Raw genomic sequence first — 19980 nt, forward strand, 5'->3', positions numbered from 1 at the left:
GCTTCTCAAAGTTAAACAATACAATACACAACTGCTTGAAAGAGAATGCTATAGCATAAAACTGCATTTTAGCTTCTCTCTATATATATATCTATACATACACATATACATATATATTATATACAGATATATATTTGTGGATGACTTGAAGATAAAGAGAACACAGACTTGGCCTGAAAGAACACAGAACTGCAGTCCCTGGGAATCCTCAAGCCCAAAGATATTAAAGAAAAAGGAAAGAAAAGATATTAAAAGGAAAGAAAGATATTAAAGAAAAAGGAAAACATGGCACAGATTTACTAACACCCTGGGGCACAAACATATGAATAAGGCTCAGAAAACAAGGGAGGCACAAAGGAACCACAATGGTTCTTCATCTACCGGAGTGTCACTGACACTGTTGTTCAGGGAACAAACATTAGAGAACAAGGAGAGGGACCCCACAAGGCTCAGCCTTTCCTGCTTTGACATATACCCACTGTTCTCCACACCGACATCTTCAGAGGTCAATCCAGTAAATGCTGGCAGGGGAGGAGCTGTCTATGGAACAGCACTGACAAGGACTCTTTAAGGAAAGGAAGCAGAGGCCCCAGAGGTAAGTGATTTAGGCAGATGAGAAAACTCATTCTGGCCAGAAAACCAAGTAAGAAAAAAGTAACAAATCAAGGCTGGCTTGCAATCTAGCATGGAGTAAGGAGAGGGAGACAGGACAGGCAGTGGAGGAGTGGAGGGTCAGGTGGCTTTATGATAAAGCAGCTGCCAGAACACCTCTGGAGGGGTTATTGATAACTACTTCTCACTTCTTTGGAAAGTGGCAGCATCTGAATCCCTTCTGGGCAGATATCGATGGGAGCATTGAGGGCAGGCAGCGTTTTTGCACTGCATATGCAGGGGTAGCTCATCTGGAAACCTGGATGATTTTACTTACAGGCCGAGTAGAGAGAAGATTTCTAAGAAGTCCCAATGTCTTCATCAGTACATTCAAATCTGAATCTGATAATAACCGGAATAGCTGTTCAGTACTCAAGCTTCGTAAAATATCTGCTTTTATTTTTTGTTCAGCCTGAAATGCCATATTCTGAAAGGATTAAAGAAGTTTCAAGAATCATGTATAATTTGCTTTATTAAATTATATTTTAATAGTAACTCTGATAATTTTCAGAGTACAAACAGAAGCTGGAGAAATCCTTAAGTTTAAGTCAAATTATTTTTCTGATTCCTGTTAATCATCTATTAATTCTGACTATCAAGAGAAAGATAACTATCACTCCTATATCCACTCCTGTATAAGGAATATGACCACTTCCTGATATGGGCATTCGAATGTCTTAAGATTCAACAAATAAATACAAAATCTGTTAGTTTAAAAAAAATATTCAATTTATTTAGACTAAAAAAAGAAAAAAAACAAGCAAAAAAACAGTCCACCCATTTCTCCCACCACTGCCTTTGGCAACCACCAATCTGTACCTATGAGCTTGGTTACTTTTGTTTTTTTTAATTTTTATTTTTTAAATTTATTTTTGAGAGATAGAGTACAAGTAGGGAAGGGGCAAAGAGAGGGGGACAGAGGATCTGAAGTGGGCTCTGAATTAAAAGCACAGAGCCTGATGTGAGGCTTGAACTCACGAACTGTGATTTCATGACCTGAGCCAAAGTCCGATGCCAATTGACTAAGACAGTCAGGTGCCCCTGAGCTTGGTTACTTTTGAGAAATCCTTCTGGTTATCAAGTTGCCTTCTGTGTACTTTAATAACAAAATTACTGCTAATAACTATACTGTGCCACCCATTTTGAGAGTGACTAAAAAGGACTCCCTTATTATGGGTGAAAGTTAGTAGTGAATTTTGTTAACTTTACCAGAACTGAAACTCCTACTGTGTTCATAATACTATGTTAGGTGTTGATATGGTTGGGTTATATTATACGGGGAACTGTCCAATGGGTAGGAGGTTTTACTAGCAACCTCAGATGGCTGGTGTCTATTTTGCTCCTTTCTCTCCTTTCTGGACACATTATGAACCTAAAGCTATAACAACACATTGGAAGAATATAAAATCACAGCGAATTCCAAATAACTCATAAATCAACTTCTGGTACAAAAAAAATCTCTTGTAAACTACAGACTTATTATAAGATGTGGTTATTGCCCTACAGGAACTTATTTTTAATTAAGGAAGTAAGACATGCAAAAGATGAAATTACCTAAAGACACAAGGTAGAATGGCAGAGTGAAAAGAGTACTGGGCTAGTGTCGAAAAGACCCAAGCCAGGGGCACCTGGGTGGCTCAGTCAGTTAAGCATCTGACTTCAGCTCAAGTCATGATCTCATGGTTTGAGAGTTTGAGTCCCGCACTGAGCTCTGTGCTTACAGCTCAGAGCCTGGAGCCTCCTTTGGAATCTGTGTCTCTCTCTGCCCTTCCCCTGCTAAACTCTGTCTCTATCTCTCAAAAAAATGAATAAATGTTTAAAAAAAAAAAAAAGAAAGAAAGAAACGAGAAGACTCAAGCCAAAGATGATTCCAGGGTTTTATATCTGGTGGGCAGAGAAGAAAGCAGCTGGTTATATGGTGACTGAGGAGAGTAAGACAGTTAATGTGGATGAGGAGTAGGGTAAGTTCAATTTTCAGCAATCAATTGTACATGTCAGGGAGGCCTCAAATGAGGTCTCACAGGTCATTTAAGTGACAGACCTGAAGAACAAGGGACAATGATGTCTGGGTATATACATTTCAAAGTAACTTCTATTAGGGGGAGCTGAAACCATGACAGTAGATGCAGTCCCTGAAACTCAAGTGTAAAGGGAATTGGAAACTGGGAACTGAAACTGGGGAAATATTCCCTGAGAAGGAGGTTGAAAGGGGGATGGGGACAAAGTGGGGTTAAAACAAAAAAAGCTAAGTCCTGGGAAAGAGTCTCAAGAAAGAGAAGTGCTAAAAGCTGATGCAAAGTTTAGGAGAAAAATAACTGAAACTACTGGATTCAGTGTTTTCTTAGAAGATGATTATTTCTGGGGCGCCTGGGTGGCTTAGTCGGTTAAGCGTCCGACTTTCGCTTAGGTCATGATCTCGCGGTTCGTGGGTTCGAGCCCCGCGTCGGGCTCTGTGCTGACTGCCAGCTCAGAGCCTGGAGCCTGTTTCAGAGTCTGTGACTCCCTCTCTCTCTGACCCTCCCCTGCTCACTCTGTCTCTCTCTCTCTCTCTCCTAGAAATAAATAAAAATATTAAAAAAAAAAAAAAAAAAGAAGATGATTATTTCTATGCCAAGGTTTGTGTGAAAAGACAGCAGATATACATGGAACAGGAAGAAGAATATGGGTCTGAAACAGGTTCAGAACCTTTGTCATCACTTATTAGTTGTGACAACTTAGATGATTCATTTACCTTCCAAGTCTCAGTTTCCCAATTGTAAAGTGGATATAAACCAATATAACTTAAAACAAGAATTAGAGATAACAATTAGAGATAAAACACATTGCTTAGTGTCTGGTACATAGTAACTAAATTGTAACTACTATAATTATATTTGAAGAAATCCATGTAGGATTACTGTTTTCAATTTCAATAAATTTTATTTTAATAAATCTTATGGAAAAATGGTTATTGACATCATCGTCACAAAACTTTATAATTTAGATTATCATAAACTACTTATTAGAAGTTAAGAAATTATTAAGCACTTATGCATCAATTCTGTTATACTGGGCAAGTTATTTAATTACTCTGTGCTTTAGTTTACATGTCTGTGAAATATGAATACTCCCTAACTTATTTCAGAGTTGTTACAAAGAGCTAAGGAGACATAAAGGGCTTTGTAGAGCAGGTAGCTTGAGGCAGGTATCAATATATTCATGATGAGGAAAATTTGCTGTCTCCAAGTTCAATGTCCGCTTCAACACATGTCCACTTTCCTTAATAATAAAACGGGTAAAGTCTGGCACCCAGTGGCTGCACAATTTGCTTATATTCAAATCCAAACGTTGACTACTCAGTCTTCCAGGTCCTTGGTCGTTAGAAAACTGGACCAAAATAACATTTTTTAAAAAGCAGATTTCAGACATTTCAAATTACACATTCTTTAGTTTTTACTTGGATAACAGCTCCATTCTCTTTGTAAATGATGACATATATAAAAGAGTGAAACATACCATTAAAGCCCAAATTCCATTCACTCGCAAAGCGGGATTTTCACTTTGGGTTAATCCACAAAGTAGTTCCACAGCTCCAGATTCTAAAATTGGCTATGATTGGAAAGGAAAAAAAGCACAGTTTTAAAGTCAGGTTTGTGACTAAATGTGCATGTACGTTGGCACTCTGCCCACGGTTTCTTTCCTACTCTCATCCAATGCCAAACAACTTTCACAAGGACATAAAAATTACCTTGAGAAGGGCAAGAACAACTATTCTCTCACAAATTCAAACACTAACAATAGTCCCAGCCATTTCTCTTTTCTATGTAGTTCTGAAAAACTCTGGAGCTGTGCTAGTTTCTGCAAACCTCACACATGGCCGTATTCCTAATTCCACACTCTCGTTCTCACCGTCCTTTGAGATGCTCACTCCCTGCCTGGTGCACACGTGTATCCCAGGGGTTCTTTATGAGCTGGGACTATGCCGACATGGCGGCTTAGGTGGAACTTATATAACCAAGCTACCTTCTTTCCAAATTGTCAATGTTATTCCAAACATGCCACAGACCCATCTTTTAGAAGTAGTTTCAGGACTACCTATGAATCGTACAAACAAAACGGTCGCATATTTTTATTATCATATCACGTTTTACATCTAAAATAGCATCCTTTACCTTGACCACTTACTTTTCTTACGATACTTGGCTGAAAACAAGTTTAATAATTTCTAAAATAAAATTCACATCTTAGAGGAATGATTTACTGTCACCAAAGAATGCTTAAAAGGCTACCTTTCAAGTGGATTCTAGAATTGTCTTAGGCAATTCAGGCTTACACAGGGAGAAAAAGGGCAGTGCCTTTCAAGACATTTTTGAAAAAGGGTACGCATTCCTCCACTTGTACAAATTGGTTTTGTTTCTCTTTAAACATTTGTTGAGTATAGTTAACACAAAGTATTATGTTGTTTCAGTTGTACAACATGGTGATTCCACACAAGTTTTTATATACATCATGCTATGCTTACAACCTATCACCATATAATGCTATTACAATACCTGTTATTGCTGAGACTTATTCATTCCATAACTGGAAGCCTGTATCTCCCACTCCCTTTCATCCATTCTGCCTATCTCCCCACCTCCTGTTTTGTGTTTTTATTTTGAAGTAACTTCAAACTTATAAAGTAGCAAGAATAATATAAGGTGCTTCCACTTATTCTTTTCTCAGATTCAACAATGTTTAACATTTTGCTGTATTTATCATTATCTCTCTCCTTCTGTATGCCCATATCCACATTATTCGTCTTTTTCTGAACCATTTGAAAGTAGGGCATATACCCTTATGTATATATATGCACATACCCATAGTATGCATATACCCATATACCTTCAGTATGTATATCCTAAGTACGAGGATGTTCTCTTAGATAACCATAGAACAGTTACCAAATGCAGAGAAGTTAACATTAAAACAATACTTTTATCAAATCTATAGCCCATATGTCAATTTTGTCAACTGGCCTAATAAATGCTTTTATAGCATTTTCTTCCCTTGTAGTTTAGGGTCCAGTTTATTTTTAATATATAAAAATGGGGACACCTGGGTGGCTCAGTCGGTTAAGCACTGACTCTTGATTTTGGCTTAGGTCATGATCTCATGGTTCATAAGTTCGTGCCCTGCTCCTCATGGATAGAACAGAGCCTGCTTGGGATTCTCTCCCTCCATCTCTCCCTGCCCCTCCCCTGCTCATGCACATGTGCATGCGCACTCTCTCTCTCAAAATATACTTTAAAAAAGTTAAAATTAAAAAAAGAAATCAGGGGCGCCTGGGTGGCTTAGTTGGTTAAGCTTCCGACTTTCGCTTAGGTCATGATCTCACGGTTCGTGGGTTCGAGCCCCGCGTCGGGCTCTGTGCTGACTGCCAGCTCAGAGCCTGGAGCCTGTTTCAGAGTCTGTGACTCCCTCTCTCTCTGACCCTCCCCTACTCATGCTGTCTCTCTCCTAGAAATAAATAAAACATTTAAAAAAAATAAAAATAAAAAATAAAAAAAAATAAAAAAAAAAAGAAATCAATCACATTAATGATCCTATGCCTGAGCTCATCTACCTTACTTCTAACCAGGCCCTGTCTATATACTCTGAAGGTAGATCTGAGGTAACCTAAGAGCTGTTTGGGATGATTAATGGTATTATTGTACTGGCTACAACCAGATCTTCATCCTGCCAAGAACCCCACCACTAGGGCAGAGGAAAACAGATGGAAACTCTGGCATCCTGTCTAGACTTTCTCTTCCTTCAGAGTAACTTCCAGTCTCTCCCCATTTGTTCCAAAATTTCTGCTGGCTGAACAGCTGTCTCTGAGCCTCCACCTTGTTACTAAATGCCTTCCTAATTACAGTCAGAAGCCCACAGGTGTTACCCAACAAAAATGAAACTACTAAATAAAGGATAGGGCTAAACCTCAGCTCCCAACTGGGCAGACCAGAGAGATTTTTACATAATAAAACTAACTCTATAATAATCCTCCTTTATTAAAGTTTATTGCAGTTTTCCCTAGTCTAAAAACAATACATACACAAGTAATTTATAAAATGTATAAAAGGGAAAAAATATTCCCACTTGCAATCCCCTCCCCAAACAACTGCCATTAACATTAAACGTTAAAAAGATGATTTTCCAATACCAGCAGTTACCTCCTTGAAATAATTTACAATCCTGGTTTACAAAATTGAGTCTTTAGTATATATACAGTTTGAAAATGGCCTATTTTGTAATTATTTCTTACATTTGCAGTTGTGGGCAGTGTAGATGAACTGTAAGCTATAATACCTTTTAAGGTAAGCTGCATATACCAGGCAGAAAAGGGAGAACAGGAAATTAAAATCATATTTTGAAAAATGCACACCCCTAATCAAACAATTCAGAAATAGTTTAAACCCCAACCTTGAAATTTCAGTTAACTACTGTGAAAATTATTTGACTAAGCTCTAGATTGGGCAAAGTCTAGGAAGAGAAATTGATACTAACCTCTTTGCTTGGAGAAAATTCCAGAAGAAGATTACAGAGCATGGAAGATGCTACTACTAGGATTTCATCTGGTGCATTTTGTAAAACCTATGAAATTTAAAAAAGGGATGCTATTAATGGTTTGGGACAATGAAGGGGAGATCATAAGAACAAATGAGAACCAAACGCAATTTATCTTGCAACTTGACTTTTCATATTGGAGAAAGAGGTAGGAGATATCCACTCGAGAGCATGTCAAATTCTACCTGGTGCTCTAATTATGACTAAGGCCCTCTCACCTATCTTGCAGGAGAAGCTACAGCCCCACTACCATGAGGGCAGGTGCTGCAGAGAAAGAGACAAACATAAGTCAGGGAGAGGGTGCTCTATATGACAAGTGTGAATACCATGGGACAGCTTTGGGACAGCTTAGCTCAATTTACTCCATCACATCAGGCCATTTATGAAATCACAAAGTTGCCTCAGGGCCTGAAAAGTTCTGATGTGTCCCTAAAAAGACCTGTCTGACCAAGAGCGTGGATGAGTCAAGCTACTACACAGCCAGGGCAACGTGGGGACTGGTTTTCAGGACTGGAATCACAGCCCTGGTCCCAAACCTCCTCCACTTACTAGATGTGTAAACTTGAGCATAAGAAATAACCTCTCTGAGTCTCTGAATTGAGGAAAACAGCACCTCCCTGGTAGAACTTTTGAAGACTAAATGTGATGTGGTGAATGTTAAGGGAAGCAAAATAACATGGGAGTAAAGAACAGACTGCCTGAATGCAAATTTCAGTTCCTATACTAAGTATACTAATTCCTTGGCTATAAAATGGGGATAATGGTATTGTTGTGAGAATTAACATATGAAAAAATTTTAGACCGGTAACTGGCACATAGTAATGCAAGTTTTTAAAAAGTTAATTTATTGTCATAACTGTTATTATCCAGCACAGAGCAGGTATGAAGTACACTAACCGCCATGGATTCTGGCTGAACTCAGAGCACAAGAAAGCACAATGACAAGTGTTAGTCACCATTAGCTATTATCAGAACCTGTTGTTTCCAGATTCTAAGAGTGAAGGCTTCAGAAACATCACCACTTATACGGAATATCCACTTCAACTAAATCCTCTGCATTAGGGATCAGATCAGGATCGGACTCATGATCCCAAAAGGAATCTTAGAAGCTCTAGTTATGCAAACTGGAAATGGATCATCACAAAAAAATTCAGAAAGTTAAACATATTATCTGCTTTCTTCACCTAAATCAAGTCTGAAGTTCCCAAGAATAAGCAAGAACTACAAAACAGAAATAGTTCTTTTAAGACCCCACATTTTAACTCTCCTGTGAACTGTTAGTGGATGTTGATGAAGATCAAATCTCATATACTGTGCACCCTGATCTCTGTGTTTGCCACAATCCCCTCTGAGATCCTGTATCTTCCCTTGCCATGCCCTTCCTATATCCCTCAGATACACACCCTACCCGCCCTTTAAGCCCATCCCCATTCCAGAAGCCCCCTTGAAGACCTTCCAGTCAGAAGTTGTTCTATCCTCCTCTGAACACCCACTGCTTTTGTCTGTGACCTTTAGCTAGGACCATTATTACTGCCCACTATTCAAATTCTTTGTATACCCAGGCCAATCTCCTTTGCTTATTAACAAATTTAAGCTTCTTGAAGGACTCATCTATCTATGGTCTAATTTATCCTGGCCCCTATCAACTGAAAGACAGTGCACAAAAGGGGTGCCCAGGGAATATGAATAAAGAAAAACAATCATTTTGCAGAATTATACTACTTAGAATCATTGGCTGAAATACCTAAGTGCCTACCAAGGCTTTACAAAGTTGCTTTGCTTATATAATTCATTTTAAAAATATTACTTGTTGAAAAAAAATTACTCGTTATATAGAGACTAATGTATTTTTACCAAGTTTTATTTTCAAATGAGGTAACAATGATAAACTAAAACAGAACAGATTCTATGAAAATTTTAAAAGCATTTACTCAGTGCACTATAATATATAACACTGAAATTCAGAAGCAGACATCTAACACTGAGCAAATAGAATTTCACCAAAATAAGGACAAAAAATAATCACAAATAAAAATTTTAATTAAAATCAAATGCCTATTCTTCTGTAGTTTGCTAACCAATAGTTGAAAACATAGCAAAGCAAAAGGGGAAAAAATCAATAGCTATGACAACAGCCTTTGAGCTAAGAGAAACCTAAAAATATCTGAAATAATTCACTGATTTACTTCCAAGCTTTTAATATTATACTTTGTACAACAAAACAGTAGTGATAATAACTATACTCACATGTACCTAAGTGTATGGAATCCTTCTAGACTGCTCACCAAACCTTTGCCCAGGTAGAACTAGCTAGAAATAGCTTGTTCCATTTCTGATTCATATGATAGAGGGGTATTGAGCCAAGGAATTAGAGAAAATGGCTCCAGAGGAAATATTTGGAAGTTATTTTGGGAAACAGGAGAGCATTTAAAAAATAATCTTGAGGGGCGCCTGGGTAGCTCGGTTGGTTAAGTGTCTGACTTCAGCTCAGGTCATGATCTCACGGTCAGTGAGTTCAAACCTTGGAGCCTGGAGCCTGTTTCAGATTCTGTATCTCCCTCTCTGCTCCTCCCCTGCTCATGCTCTGTCTCTCTCTGTCTCTCAAAACTAAATAAACGTTAAAAAGTAAATCTTGAATGGACCGAATCAATAAATCCATATTATGCTACTATGAAAAAGATGCAATCTAAGAACAAGAGTGCCCATTGCAAAACAGCCTTCCTGAAGAGAGCACTGGTCCGACCATGGAGCTCATACCCCACCCCCTCTACTACAGTTATGAAGACATCCTTATGCTTCCCGCACAGATCATACATATTGTTTCTGCTCATGACATTCCTCCCTCTGGAAAATCCTCCTGCCGTCTTTTTTCCCCTCAAAGCCCACCTCATATTTTTCCTGCCTGAAGCCTCCCCTGACTATTTCTACCACAATGAAGTCCCTACTGTAACCTGAAGCTTTAAGATGAGAGCAAGAGGTCTGTAGTGAAAATTTTTGGTAGCCTTACTGTGCCCAGAGATTTTCATAGTAGTTACTGAAAAACAAAACAAAAACCAAAAGCGTAAATAAAAAATTTCATCAATTAAATGAAAGGTGTATGATCACTTAAAAAAAAAACAAAAAAAAAACCAAAGAAAGATGGACCAGAGACCAAGCTGACCTATGGTTCTGTAATGTATCAGGGGGTAACATCTTCAGCAACCTGATGCCTAATTTAAGTCTTGACTCGAAGTTCTTTGGCATAAGCCACTTTTTTGTTTTTGGCCCTCAAGGAAAGCTATAAGACCAACGAAGTTATGTTGGTGTAGAGAAGCAGATGATAACACTGTGGTAAAAAAATATCCAGGGATTCCCAAAAGACTAAGAACAAGTTATATCTCTAAATGGCTGATTCCTTTCCTTCTTATAACTAAAAATTACAAAGACTCTGGACCAAGTCTAAAGGGTAGTACCAAACATACAGGGAGATAAGATGAGAAACTAAAGTTTTATTTAAGAAAAGAAAACTAGGCACCTGCTTCCCTGTCACACTTGAGATGCTGACCCCGGAAACACGTTCAGCAGACCTCAAGATGCTTAGAACATCAGATTTGAGGAGATAAATATTCAAAATGCTTTACACAAACATCGGCCATCCTCCTAGACCTGGGAGGGCGGTCGGCTACCTCAGCTCATGAAAGGCTCTGTGAGAACGGGTGCTACTTGCTGCTTTCTCCTTACCTTCATTAAAGGTTTCCACACTGCATGATCCTGGAAACTGGTTCGAAGCTGCTGCACAGATCTAGATAAACTGTGCAAACATCTACAAAGAACAATCAAAATTAGCTTCAAAAGAAGCCAAAACTTTTACTTTTCAAACACACTGCTTGGCATTTCACTAATTACTAATATGCACTTCAAGTATATCAATAGACATTGTTAATTCAACTACTTCAGGACTTCACGGGCTTTTCAGGCTACCTTCTCTGGTAAATGATGATACACACTGTAAGAGTTCACCTGAGAATACTTTTGAGTAACATTTGGATTCTGCGCTTACTCAGTGAAGGTCCGGAAAGGAAACAGGTTAAACACACAGCAAAGGGTTTTTATTCAGACCATTTAAAGCTCATACCTGACGGCAGCTAACCGCACCTTGACACTAGACTCAGACAAGCCAGTCACAATTCGGTCCATCATATTTTCAGTCTCAATGATCTGGAGAAAAAGGTTAATGCTGCATAAATAACAACACGAAGAGGACAAATTTCACTGCTTGTAAATGCAAGTATGTTAACACCCATTAGACATTTAATGTTGTTTTTAGCAAGAGTTTCAACCTCTGGAACAATCATTCTGTGGTGGGGGCAGGCAGCTAGCTCATCAGCAAGGTAGGACTACCCCACTAGGGACCTGCCAGACTGAATGATAGGCATTAAGGGGGCAGATTATGTTTGTTTATTTTTTAAAACACTGAGAACAATAACAACGTGGCATAAATATTGCATAAATAGTATTGAGAAAAAGTAAACGAGATAACTGAATTATCATTGGGCAGGTTCCTGCCAGAGTGAGATTCTAGAAAAATTGTGATCCACACTCAGCCCTTTATGAAATGAAATCTGCAAGTTTCTGACAGAGCCACCCTGTGGCTACTTTCTTACCACGCAAGTGGAAAGGAAGCTAAATATTCAGAAAAGTAACTCCTGGCATCTTTTTACTATAACTCTAAGTCTTGTTATGCAGTTACAAAGTTGGTAGGTTTTTTTTTTTTTAATTTAAAAGCAAAATAGCCTATAATTTTCCTTCATTAAGCAATGTATAGATACAAAATAAATACTGTTTGGAAGAAATTAAACTTAATTTGTGTGGTCCTATGGAAAAACCACATATTAGAAACAATGCTAATATAATCCCAACAAAAATGTTAACAACTAATATTTGTTAAGTACATCTATGTGCTAGGCATTGTGCTAATAAGCTTATTACATTATCTGATTTAATGCCTTTTTCAGGTATTATTATGATTATTCTCATCAGCATATTGGGAAATTGAGGATTCTAGATGACACAGAGCTTGCCTGGCATTACAAAGCTGAGAGGAACCCAGGCATCTGACTCCAGAGTCCTGATGCTTAGCGATGCTTGTGGTATGGTTGTGGCTACAGAAGCACTCCTGTGTTCACAAGGTTGGCCCCAACAAGAGTGACACATTAATGGAAGCCATTACTCCCACTTGGGAGAACACCAGGCTAGGAGAAGGGCTGGGAGAACATGTGGAAAGATCAACCTGGGGAGCTTAAAAAAAAAAATCTCAGGCTAATTAAAACAGATTTTGTGGAACAGAGCTCAGGCACTTGTTTTTTGTTTTGTTTTGTTCTGTTTTGTTTTGTTTTTAAGCTCCTTAGGCAAGGTCCAGTGTGCAGCCAAGGCTAAGTAAGGATCACTGAGCTAGACCAAAATGACAAGAGTTAGAAGGCTGACCTCAGAACAGGAGGGGGTGGGAAATCTCTAGCTAAATGGGAAGAGAAACCATGTTGAAATTAACAGCGGTAGGGAGAATACCACCAACTACTAAGAACACGGAACCATACTTTAGCTACAGAGAGGAATGGTAATTTTTATGCATCAATTTGCAGGTTTCAAAGTGACAGAAGAAAACATACATATCCATCTACTCCTCTCCCCAGACCATATCTAATCTCACCCCTACCTTTACGCACATCATCCTGTCCTGTCACTTCTAGCCCCTCAGCTCCTTTCTATCTACTCTTTTTGACCCTCACAGACCTTGCTCCCTGACCTGTAAGCCCTGCTCAGATACTCCACTTAGTAGGCAGATTCCCCATTTCACTGTCCTTCCACCACTCATTCCTGCTTCAGATTCCAGACCACTGATACTACAACGGAAGTCACCAAACCTAGCAGCCTGGTCTCAGTGTACGCTATCCCACCTGGCGGGACCTTCACTGCTGGTCCATCAGCCCTGCACTGACCCACAGGAGATTCCCATATCCCTTAGGATGGTTACTTCCTACTTCAAATTCTTCCCACTTCCCCATGCCCTAAGTCCTTCTGTGCCCACCTCATTTTTGCAGGAACTGTGCTTTCTTCCTGGGACACAACTTCCTACTTCTCACTAATATGGCTCCAATATTTCTCTTCTTCACTCTTGCTGAAGTTAGGTACTTCAAGCTCAAAGCTCTTCCACACTGATCCAGAAATTACTTTCCATACCTCTTTCTTGCATCTTTATTCTGCCCCACCCCACCGGATCCTTGACAGCCTACCCCACCATCCACTTCCACCTTGACTTAAAAGACACAAGTGCCCAAACTTTAACCTCTTTAAGCTACAGTCCTCTCACCCCTTCCCTTCCTTAAATGGTCACATGTCCCAAGGCTCTGCTCATCTCTCACCCTACATAAATGACAATGCTGTGACTTCAGAATCATCTTGATAATCCCCAATCTAGGATTCGTTAGTCCAAGAATAAAGTAGTGGCAGCGAGAAGTGGGAGCATATGATTACTCTCCAAGAGCTGAGTATTTTGGAGACAAGATTAGTTTTTAGACTGGCTGCAGGTGCTCAGGAAACCTGATTATGGGCAAGAGTTGAAAGAGACTTCTAGATAATGTTTAATGGCCATATCCAATCAAAGATGGAAATTTGCCAAGGAACAAGGGTAGCAATTATTAGGTATATAGATTTGCTCTATAATCGTGATCAACTCACTTGACCTCCCTGGGATCTTCAGTAAAATGAGGGGAAAGAACAATGATTATTTTATCTACCCCCAAAATCATGTTAGACTGGGCAAAATTATCACATTGTTCAGAAGTGACATGGGAAGCAAGGTAAAGTATAGGAGACAAGACAGTACTGGTATACTTAGACAAGAGGTCAAAATCAGGGAGAAGGCAAGTAAGGGCACAGCTCCTGCTTCCATGCCCATATTTACTTATTTACTCAGCAAATATCCGAGTGCCCACTGAACGCTAGGCAGGCATGGTTTTAAAACTTGAAGATAAAATGGTGAAGTAGAGAAAGCCCTTGTTCCCACCCAACTTATAATGTAGGATAAGCAAGTGCAATGAACTACTTAATGAGTGCTATGGCACTTGAGTCTATGTTAGCAAAAGCATTTAGGGATGACAGGGGCCATACAGCTTAAGGCAGACAGAGTGAATTAAGCATCTGCAAATGCTAAGTAGGAAAAACATCCAATCTCAGACTGGGTTGTTTTACTATTGGCTGGGAAATGGCCATAATGGCCTTACCAGAAATACTGAGGATTAAACAAGCAGACAGTGGAGAACTATGCGAGCAGCCAATCATTGTAACATTACAGCAGAGCTTCATGCTTTAAGTTTCCTGGGGGTGTGCTGGATGGTATTTTGTAGATGGAGAATAGCTATATTCTGGCTGCTAAACCTTTCTCCTGTGTTAGGATATAAAGCAGTAGGACTATCTGGAGGTACCTTCTCTTTCAGGTACAAGGTGACCCTTTTGAGATTACAGTCTATTCAAATGTCTGCAGTAGGAGGCCTGGATTTATTTCCAAACTTGTTGGGGGGGGAGGGGGGACGGTGCTGCTCAAGTTCTGGAAAGCCCACTATTTGAGATTTGAGTGCCTGGTCTACCTTCTCCATCAAGATATCAGTCTTGGAGCAAAATAATGCAAAATCAGAAAGTGAGGATGAAAATAATGCAAACCAAGAATGTGAACCTAGGATTCAATCCACAAAGGTATCCTAAAGGCCTATATGAATGAGCAACACGATCAAACTGTGGTTTTGTATTCTTGAGGGTACTGAGGTCATCTGTGCAGGGATAAAAGGAGCATGACAGTGAATACACTAACCAAAATGAAGATTAAAATGTGATTACAGGGCAGAGAAAGGTTTGGAATCTAATTCAGAGAAAAAATTTTCACGTCAGCTGGGAAGGAGTTAGCATTGGCTACTGCCATAGCGCCCTGACCCATATGAAGGCCTAACAGCACCAGGTAACTTTTCAGACCTAGGGTTAGAAAGCCAAGCACAATAAAACACATTCTCCATGGTGCCTTTCAACAACTTCGGTACTGCGCTACAAAGCCTTGATAACGCTGGAGAGCCAATTCCTACCCCCTGCAAAGGATCGGAGGTCTTTCCAGCCTATATGAGCAATGCCAAGTGAAGCTTGAAATTGTTCTGCCTCAAGGTTCTTGTTGGAGATTCCCCAGCCATAGTTCAGCAAATATGCCCTGTGGCATTGCTTGTTGAATTTGCTTAAAAAAAGGGGGGGAGGGGGAGGAAGGAAGGAAGGAAGGAAGGAAGGAAGGAAGGAAGGAAGGAAGGAAGGAAGGAAGGAAGGGAGTGCCCTCTGTTACACAGACATGTGCCTGATCAGGAATACAAGTAGTGGATGAATCTTCAGAGTGGAAGCACCATATCTCTTTATCTGCTCTTCCAGGAGTAGGGGCCTGGGTTGTAAATCTAACTTCGGAATTAACTCATATAAAAATGCTGTATCCTAAACTGATCAAGTTTTAGGTCAATGGACCAGGCACTATGTATTTCTCTGCTGGTGCCTTTAGTCCTCCTGACTACATGGCTTTTGCTAAGCTTTTTTCTTGGTCATTGTGGCTCTTGCAGAGGTAGACGAAGATCTGACACCTCTATCAATGGAATAGGAGAACCCTATGACCTGTGGGAGACAAAGGTAGTCAGCTCAGAAGGTTATTGGGGGAAAGGCAGAACCCAGATAATCCTAAGATTCATGGCACACATGAGAATGTTAATATGATGAAAATGGCCTTGGCTTACAAAAGAATTCCCCAGCCTCCCATGAGCTCTGGTGGACTCATACCTTAGTTGTGGCCAAGTCACATACCATCTTTTTCTCAGAGCATATGAAAAACTGGAAAAGGAGAATTAAAAGCAAGACCCAACGATTCTTCCAGCATGACCCATGATGAAGCATTTTCCAGGTACTCGCAACTTCAGATTGGACCTTGAACTATGACCAAAACAGGCTAATTGTGAAAAACAGGCAGATTCTTAGTGGTGTCAAGAAACTTCACAGATAGCTCAAAGTGGGTGGTCTTGGAGTCAAGCGAGCTGGATGATAAAGTGGGTATTTTCTTAATGTCAATTATTTATGCTACTGTGCATAATGGCCAAGCAAATACAATTTAATTCCAGGTAGGCTCAATTCCAGAAAGTTTTAACAGAGGATGACAAGAGAGAAATGGCCAGAAAGAGTAAAGACTTGGACCCAAACTTTTAAGTCAGAAGAGGCAGATCTAAGATTGAAGCAGATATGGTATTAAATCCAGAGAGTCTAGTTAAAGCAGCATGGACTAGCAGCCAAGCAGGATGCAGCACACGGAAGTCAGGAAGAAAGAGTAGGTCTGGCAAGGAAAAAGGATCTACAACAGACAATGAACTTACTAGGTGTGGATGGTGACTCTTTTGTAAGTGTCAATGTAGAGGAGTCCCAGGGGTCACCTATTAAAGGTCCAGCCCCTCATAAAACTTATCTTTTTTTAAGCAGACAAGCCCTGTGAACACAAGGCCTGATGTCAGTGCAATCAAGAGACTCGTTTTAGAAAAAGAGTAGAGGCTGGGAAGGACTTGAGACGGACTATGAGCAACAAGGTAGACCCTAGAATGAGAGAAGCATGTACAACCAGCTCATTTGGTGGAGTAAGTAGAATCAATAGGTGTCTGGGGAGGGATCCAGTCCTAAAAATGGAAGACCAAACTTTCCCTAGGTTTTAGGAAATGTCCATACTGATTTTGCCACAGAATACTTAGCCAAAAGACATGATGCCATGCATATCATGGAAATGCACTTAATATTTCTAATTCCTGAGTACATCCTTACACCAATTCCTTTATTAAAACAAAAGAGCAAACCAAACACACCCCAACAGCACATGGCCTCCCAAGGAACAAGCAAGGGGCAGCTGCAATTCCTGCTCTTAAACAGGTTCAGCTGGGAAGCCTCTTTTCAATGCCACTGATAGTAGCAGACTTAACTATCTGAAGGAATTAAACACAGGTATAGTAACGTTTTAGTTGAAAATGTTAAAATCTGAAGGAGGTTTAGAAATAAACTCCTCTAACTTCTTTAGTTCATCCGTGAGGTCTCTGCAATTCAGGAAGATTAAGTCACTGGTCAAGGTTCTCTAGGCAAATGGGAACAGGGTTAGGGCGGCACTGGGTTTTCTTACTTCTAGTGTAAGTTCCACTCTACTTGTGCTTAAGAGTGAGATTTTTGCTTAGCAATTGAGATTTGACTTGGAAAACTGGAAAAAGAGAAGTTAACAAGTTACCAGTGCTAAAAAGAAAAAATAAAGTTATCAGTGATGTGGAAACTACATTTTATATACTGACATCCTAGGCCAATAAAAATTAGTATACTATAGAAGAGAGCTCATCATTAATAAACTGAACTGCCATGGGGGGAAAAACAGGTACAATTCATAAGGCCTCCAAGAAAGAAAATGACAAAACAATGATTTAGCTTGTGTTAGGGGTAAAAACGTCAAAGGTTGAGAGAATGGAAGCCAATGGGGAAAAGATAAGCCAAGAAAACACTGTGAAGAAACCATAAGAGTTGAGTTCCACAGACTTTTCCATTCAATTCCCTGATGATCTGATCTCCATTCTAGAAGCAATATCTAGCTTCCAGATACTAACCAGAATATTCTACTGTTCTCAGGCCAAAAGCCTCATCTGTTCTGCCTGACAACTATAGGCCTTCCCATCCACAGCCTATTTTATTCAATCGTTGCCACTGCTCCCATGTATGATTTTCTGACATTTTCCTCAAATATTTTTTAAATAAAGGGTAGTTTTTATCAAAGCCTTTTTTTTTTTCTCCTAAAAGATACACAGCTTCTTTTAGGACAAATCACTGAGCAACATATTATATTCTGGAATCTCAGTAAACATTTTACAAAGTATCTCTTCCATTCTCTTAGTCTTCAATTGCTATCTATTCCCACTTTCATACCAAATTTCTCTAACTTCATGATCTTAGGAGGCAGGGGGTGGGAGGAAATAGTTATCTTCTCTGAGCCAGAGAAGTGAAAGACAAAACATTCTTAAGAGTTGATCTGCAGGGCCTCATTTTATTCCATTCTCCTGAAGGCACTGAACTAAATTAAAACCTAACCCCTCCTGTAGGCCCAATGGGAACAGTAGCACTTCACTTTAAGAGTGGAGGACAAAGTGGAGGGGGTTCTTACAGTGGGCCCATTCTAAAGCTTCTATATTTCATTCTTGCTTTTAAGTCTCTTTATGTTGTATTTTGTAATTTCTACCTCGGGACCTTTTTCTCTTAATAGCTGAGTAACTTTCACTTATATTAAATGTTTAGAAGAAATATTCAAACTTCTAAACTATTCTATGCTTTGGAAAGAAGTGGGAGCTCTCTCTTGGCCCAACTTCTCTTTCTCCTAAAACCAAACACACTGTATCAGAAATACTTATGATGTCTAAAAATAGATCAACATTTTATGGAAAAAATATTTTTCTACATATAACAGTTTGATTTTTAAAGCTTCATCATCAGATTAATGGCAGGACATAAATAGCTGCTGACATATTATTTTAGCACATAAATAAAACCATTAAAAATTATTATTCAAATAACAGAACTAGATACTTCCTCTCCACCTTTTACTGTTTTCCATGGATCTGAATTAGGGACTGCTAAGAACTGTGCAAATAATGGCCCTGCTCAGCCCCTACTCCTCTATATAAACAGCCATGCATGCAACAGTGTTAATTATCCCATATGTTGGCTGACTGAATTTTAATGTCCAGACATACACAATTTATTCAGTAAACACAAGCATAGCATCTACTATTTGCCAGATAATGCTTCTATGGAGTTTATATATTTTAGTTATGAACATTATAGCCTAACAATAGATAACTATTAAAAGATGATACAAAAAGTTGCCTTAAGTTTAAATCTATTCTATAAGGAAGCTATCTACAAAATAAAAAGCTGAAACAGTACCTGTGTGACATTAATTCTGGATGCTTCCTTTCTAGAACATTAGTTTGGAATGTGGTCACACCTAGACAGTGCCCTTAGAAAAACATTTCCAACTGATGTAGTAGAACAGAAATATGAAGATCCTTCATTCTGTGGGTCAAAACTTCTGAAACTGATTTCACTATTTTGGAAGGAGGTGAAGCTACTTTCAAATAAACTTTTTTCCCCAAATAAACTCTTATTTGAGATGGACTATTATATAAGAGATGGGCTCTTCCAGACTCATTCATAATAGGCTATTTTAAGTAAAGCTGTATTTTAATTATATCTGGCTGTACTGATCATGATAAAATTGGTTTTCAATGTGGACAATGCTTTTAATTGCACCCATGAGGTCCTGGAATTGACAGAGCAATTAGTGTCTCATCTTAACTACTTTAAATTGTGAGCTTCTAGGGGCACTAGGGTGGTTTCAGTCAGTTAAACGTCTGACTTTGGTTCAGCTTATAACCTCATGGTTCACGGGTTTGAACCCTGCATTAGGCTCTGCACTGATAACTCAGAGCCTGGAGCTTACTTCAGATTCTGTGTCTCCCTCTCCCTCTCTCTGCCCCTCCCCTGTTTGTACTCTCTCTCTCAAAAAAAAAAAAAAAAAATTGTGAGCTCCTAAGAGGTACACAGCAGTCTTCTTCATTCCCGGGCACACAGGAGGAGGTATATATCATACATGCCAGATGAATAAATGGAAATAATTAAAGAACCTCACTACACACTTTGTACCAAAAA

At 39.3% G+C, this 19980-nt stretch overlaps 1 protein-coding gene across 2 annotated transcripts in view; it reads right to left on the reverse strand.

The window, feature by feature from the left end:
• Positions 1 to 19980, reverse strand: part of ARMC8 (armadillo repeat containing 8) — a 107265-nt gene that overhangs the window by 17285 nt on the left and 70000 nt on the right. For both annotated transcript variants that reach the window (XM_039220215.1, XM_039220216.1), the window contains 5 exons: positions 11330 to 11412; positions 10936 to 11017; positions 7156 to 7242; positions 4147 to 4239; positions 929 to 1078 (listed from right to left, as the gene is read on the reverse strand). In XM_039220215.1, coding sequence (XP_039076146.1) covers positions 929 to 1078; positions 4147 to 4239; positions 7156 to 7242; positions 10936 to 11017; positions 11330 to 11412 — 495 coding nt within the window. The remainder of the gene's footprint in view (positions 1 to 928; positions 1079 to 4146; positions 4240 to 7155; positions 7243 to 10935; positions 11018 to 11329; positions 11413 to 19980) is intronic.

This window comes from Hyaena hyaena, unplaced genomic scaffold (assembly GCF_003009895.1).
Source record: "Hyaena hyaena isolate Hyena2069 unplaced genomic scaffold, ASM300989v1 scaffold_870, whole genome shotgun sequence".
NCBI classification, from domain to species: domain Eukaryota; kingdom Metazoa; phylum Chordata; class Mammalia; order Carnivora; family Hyaenidae; genus Hyaena; species Hyaena hyaena.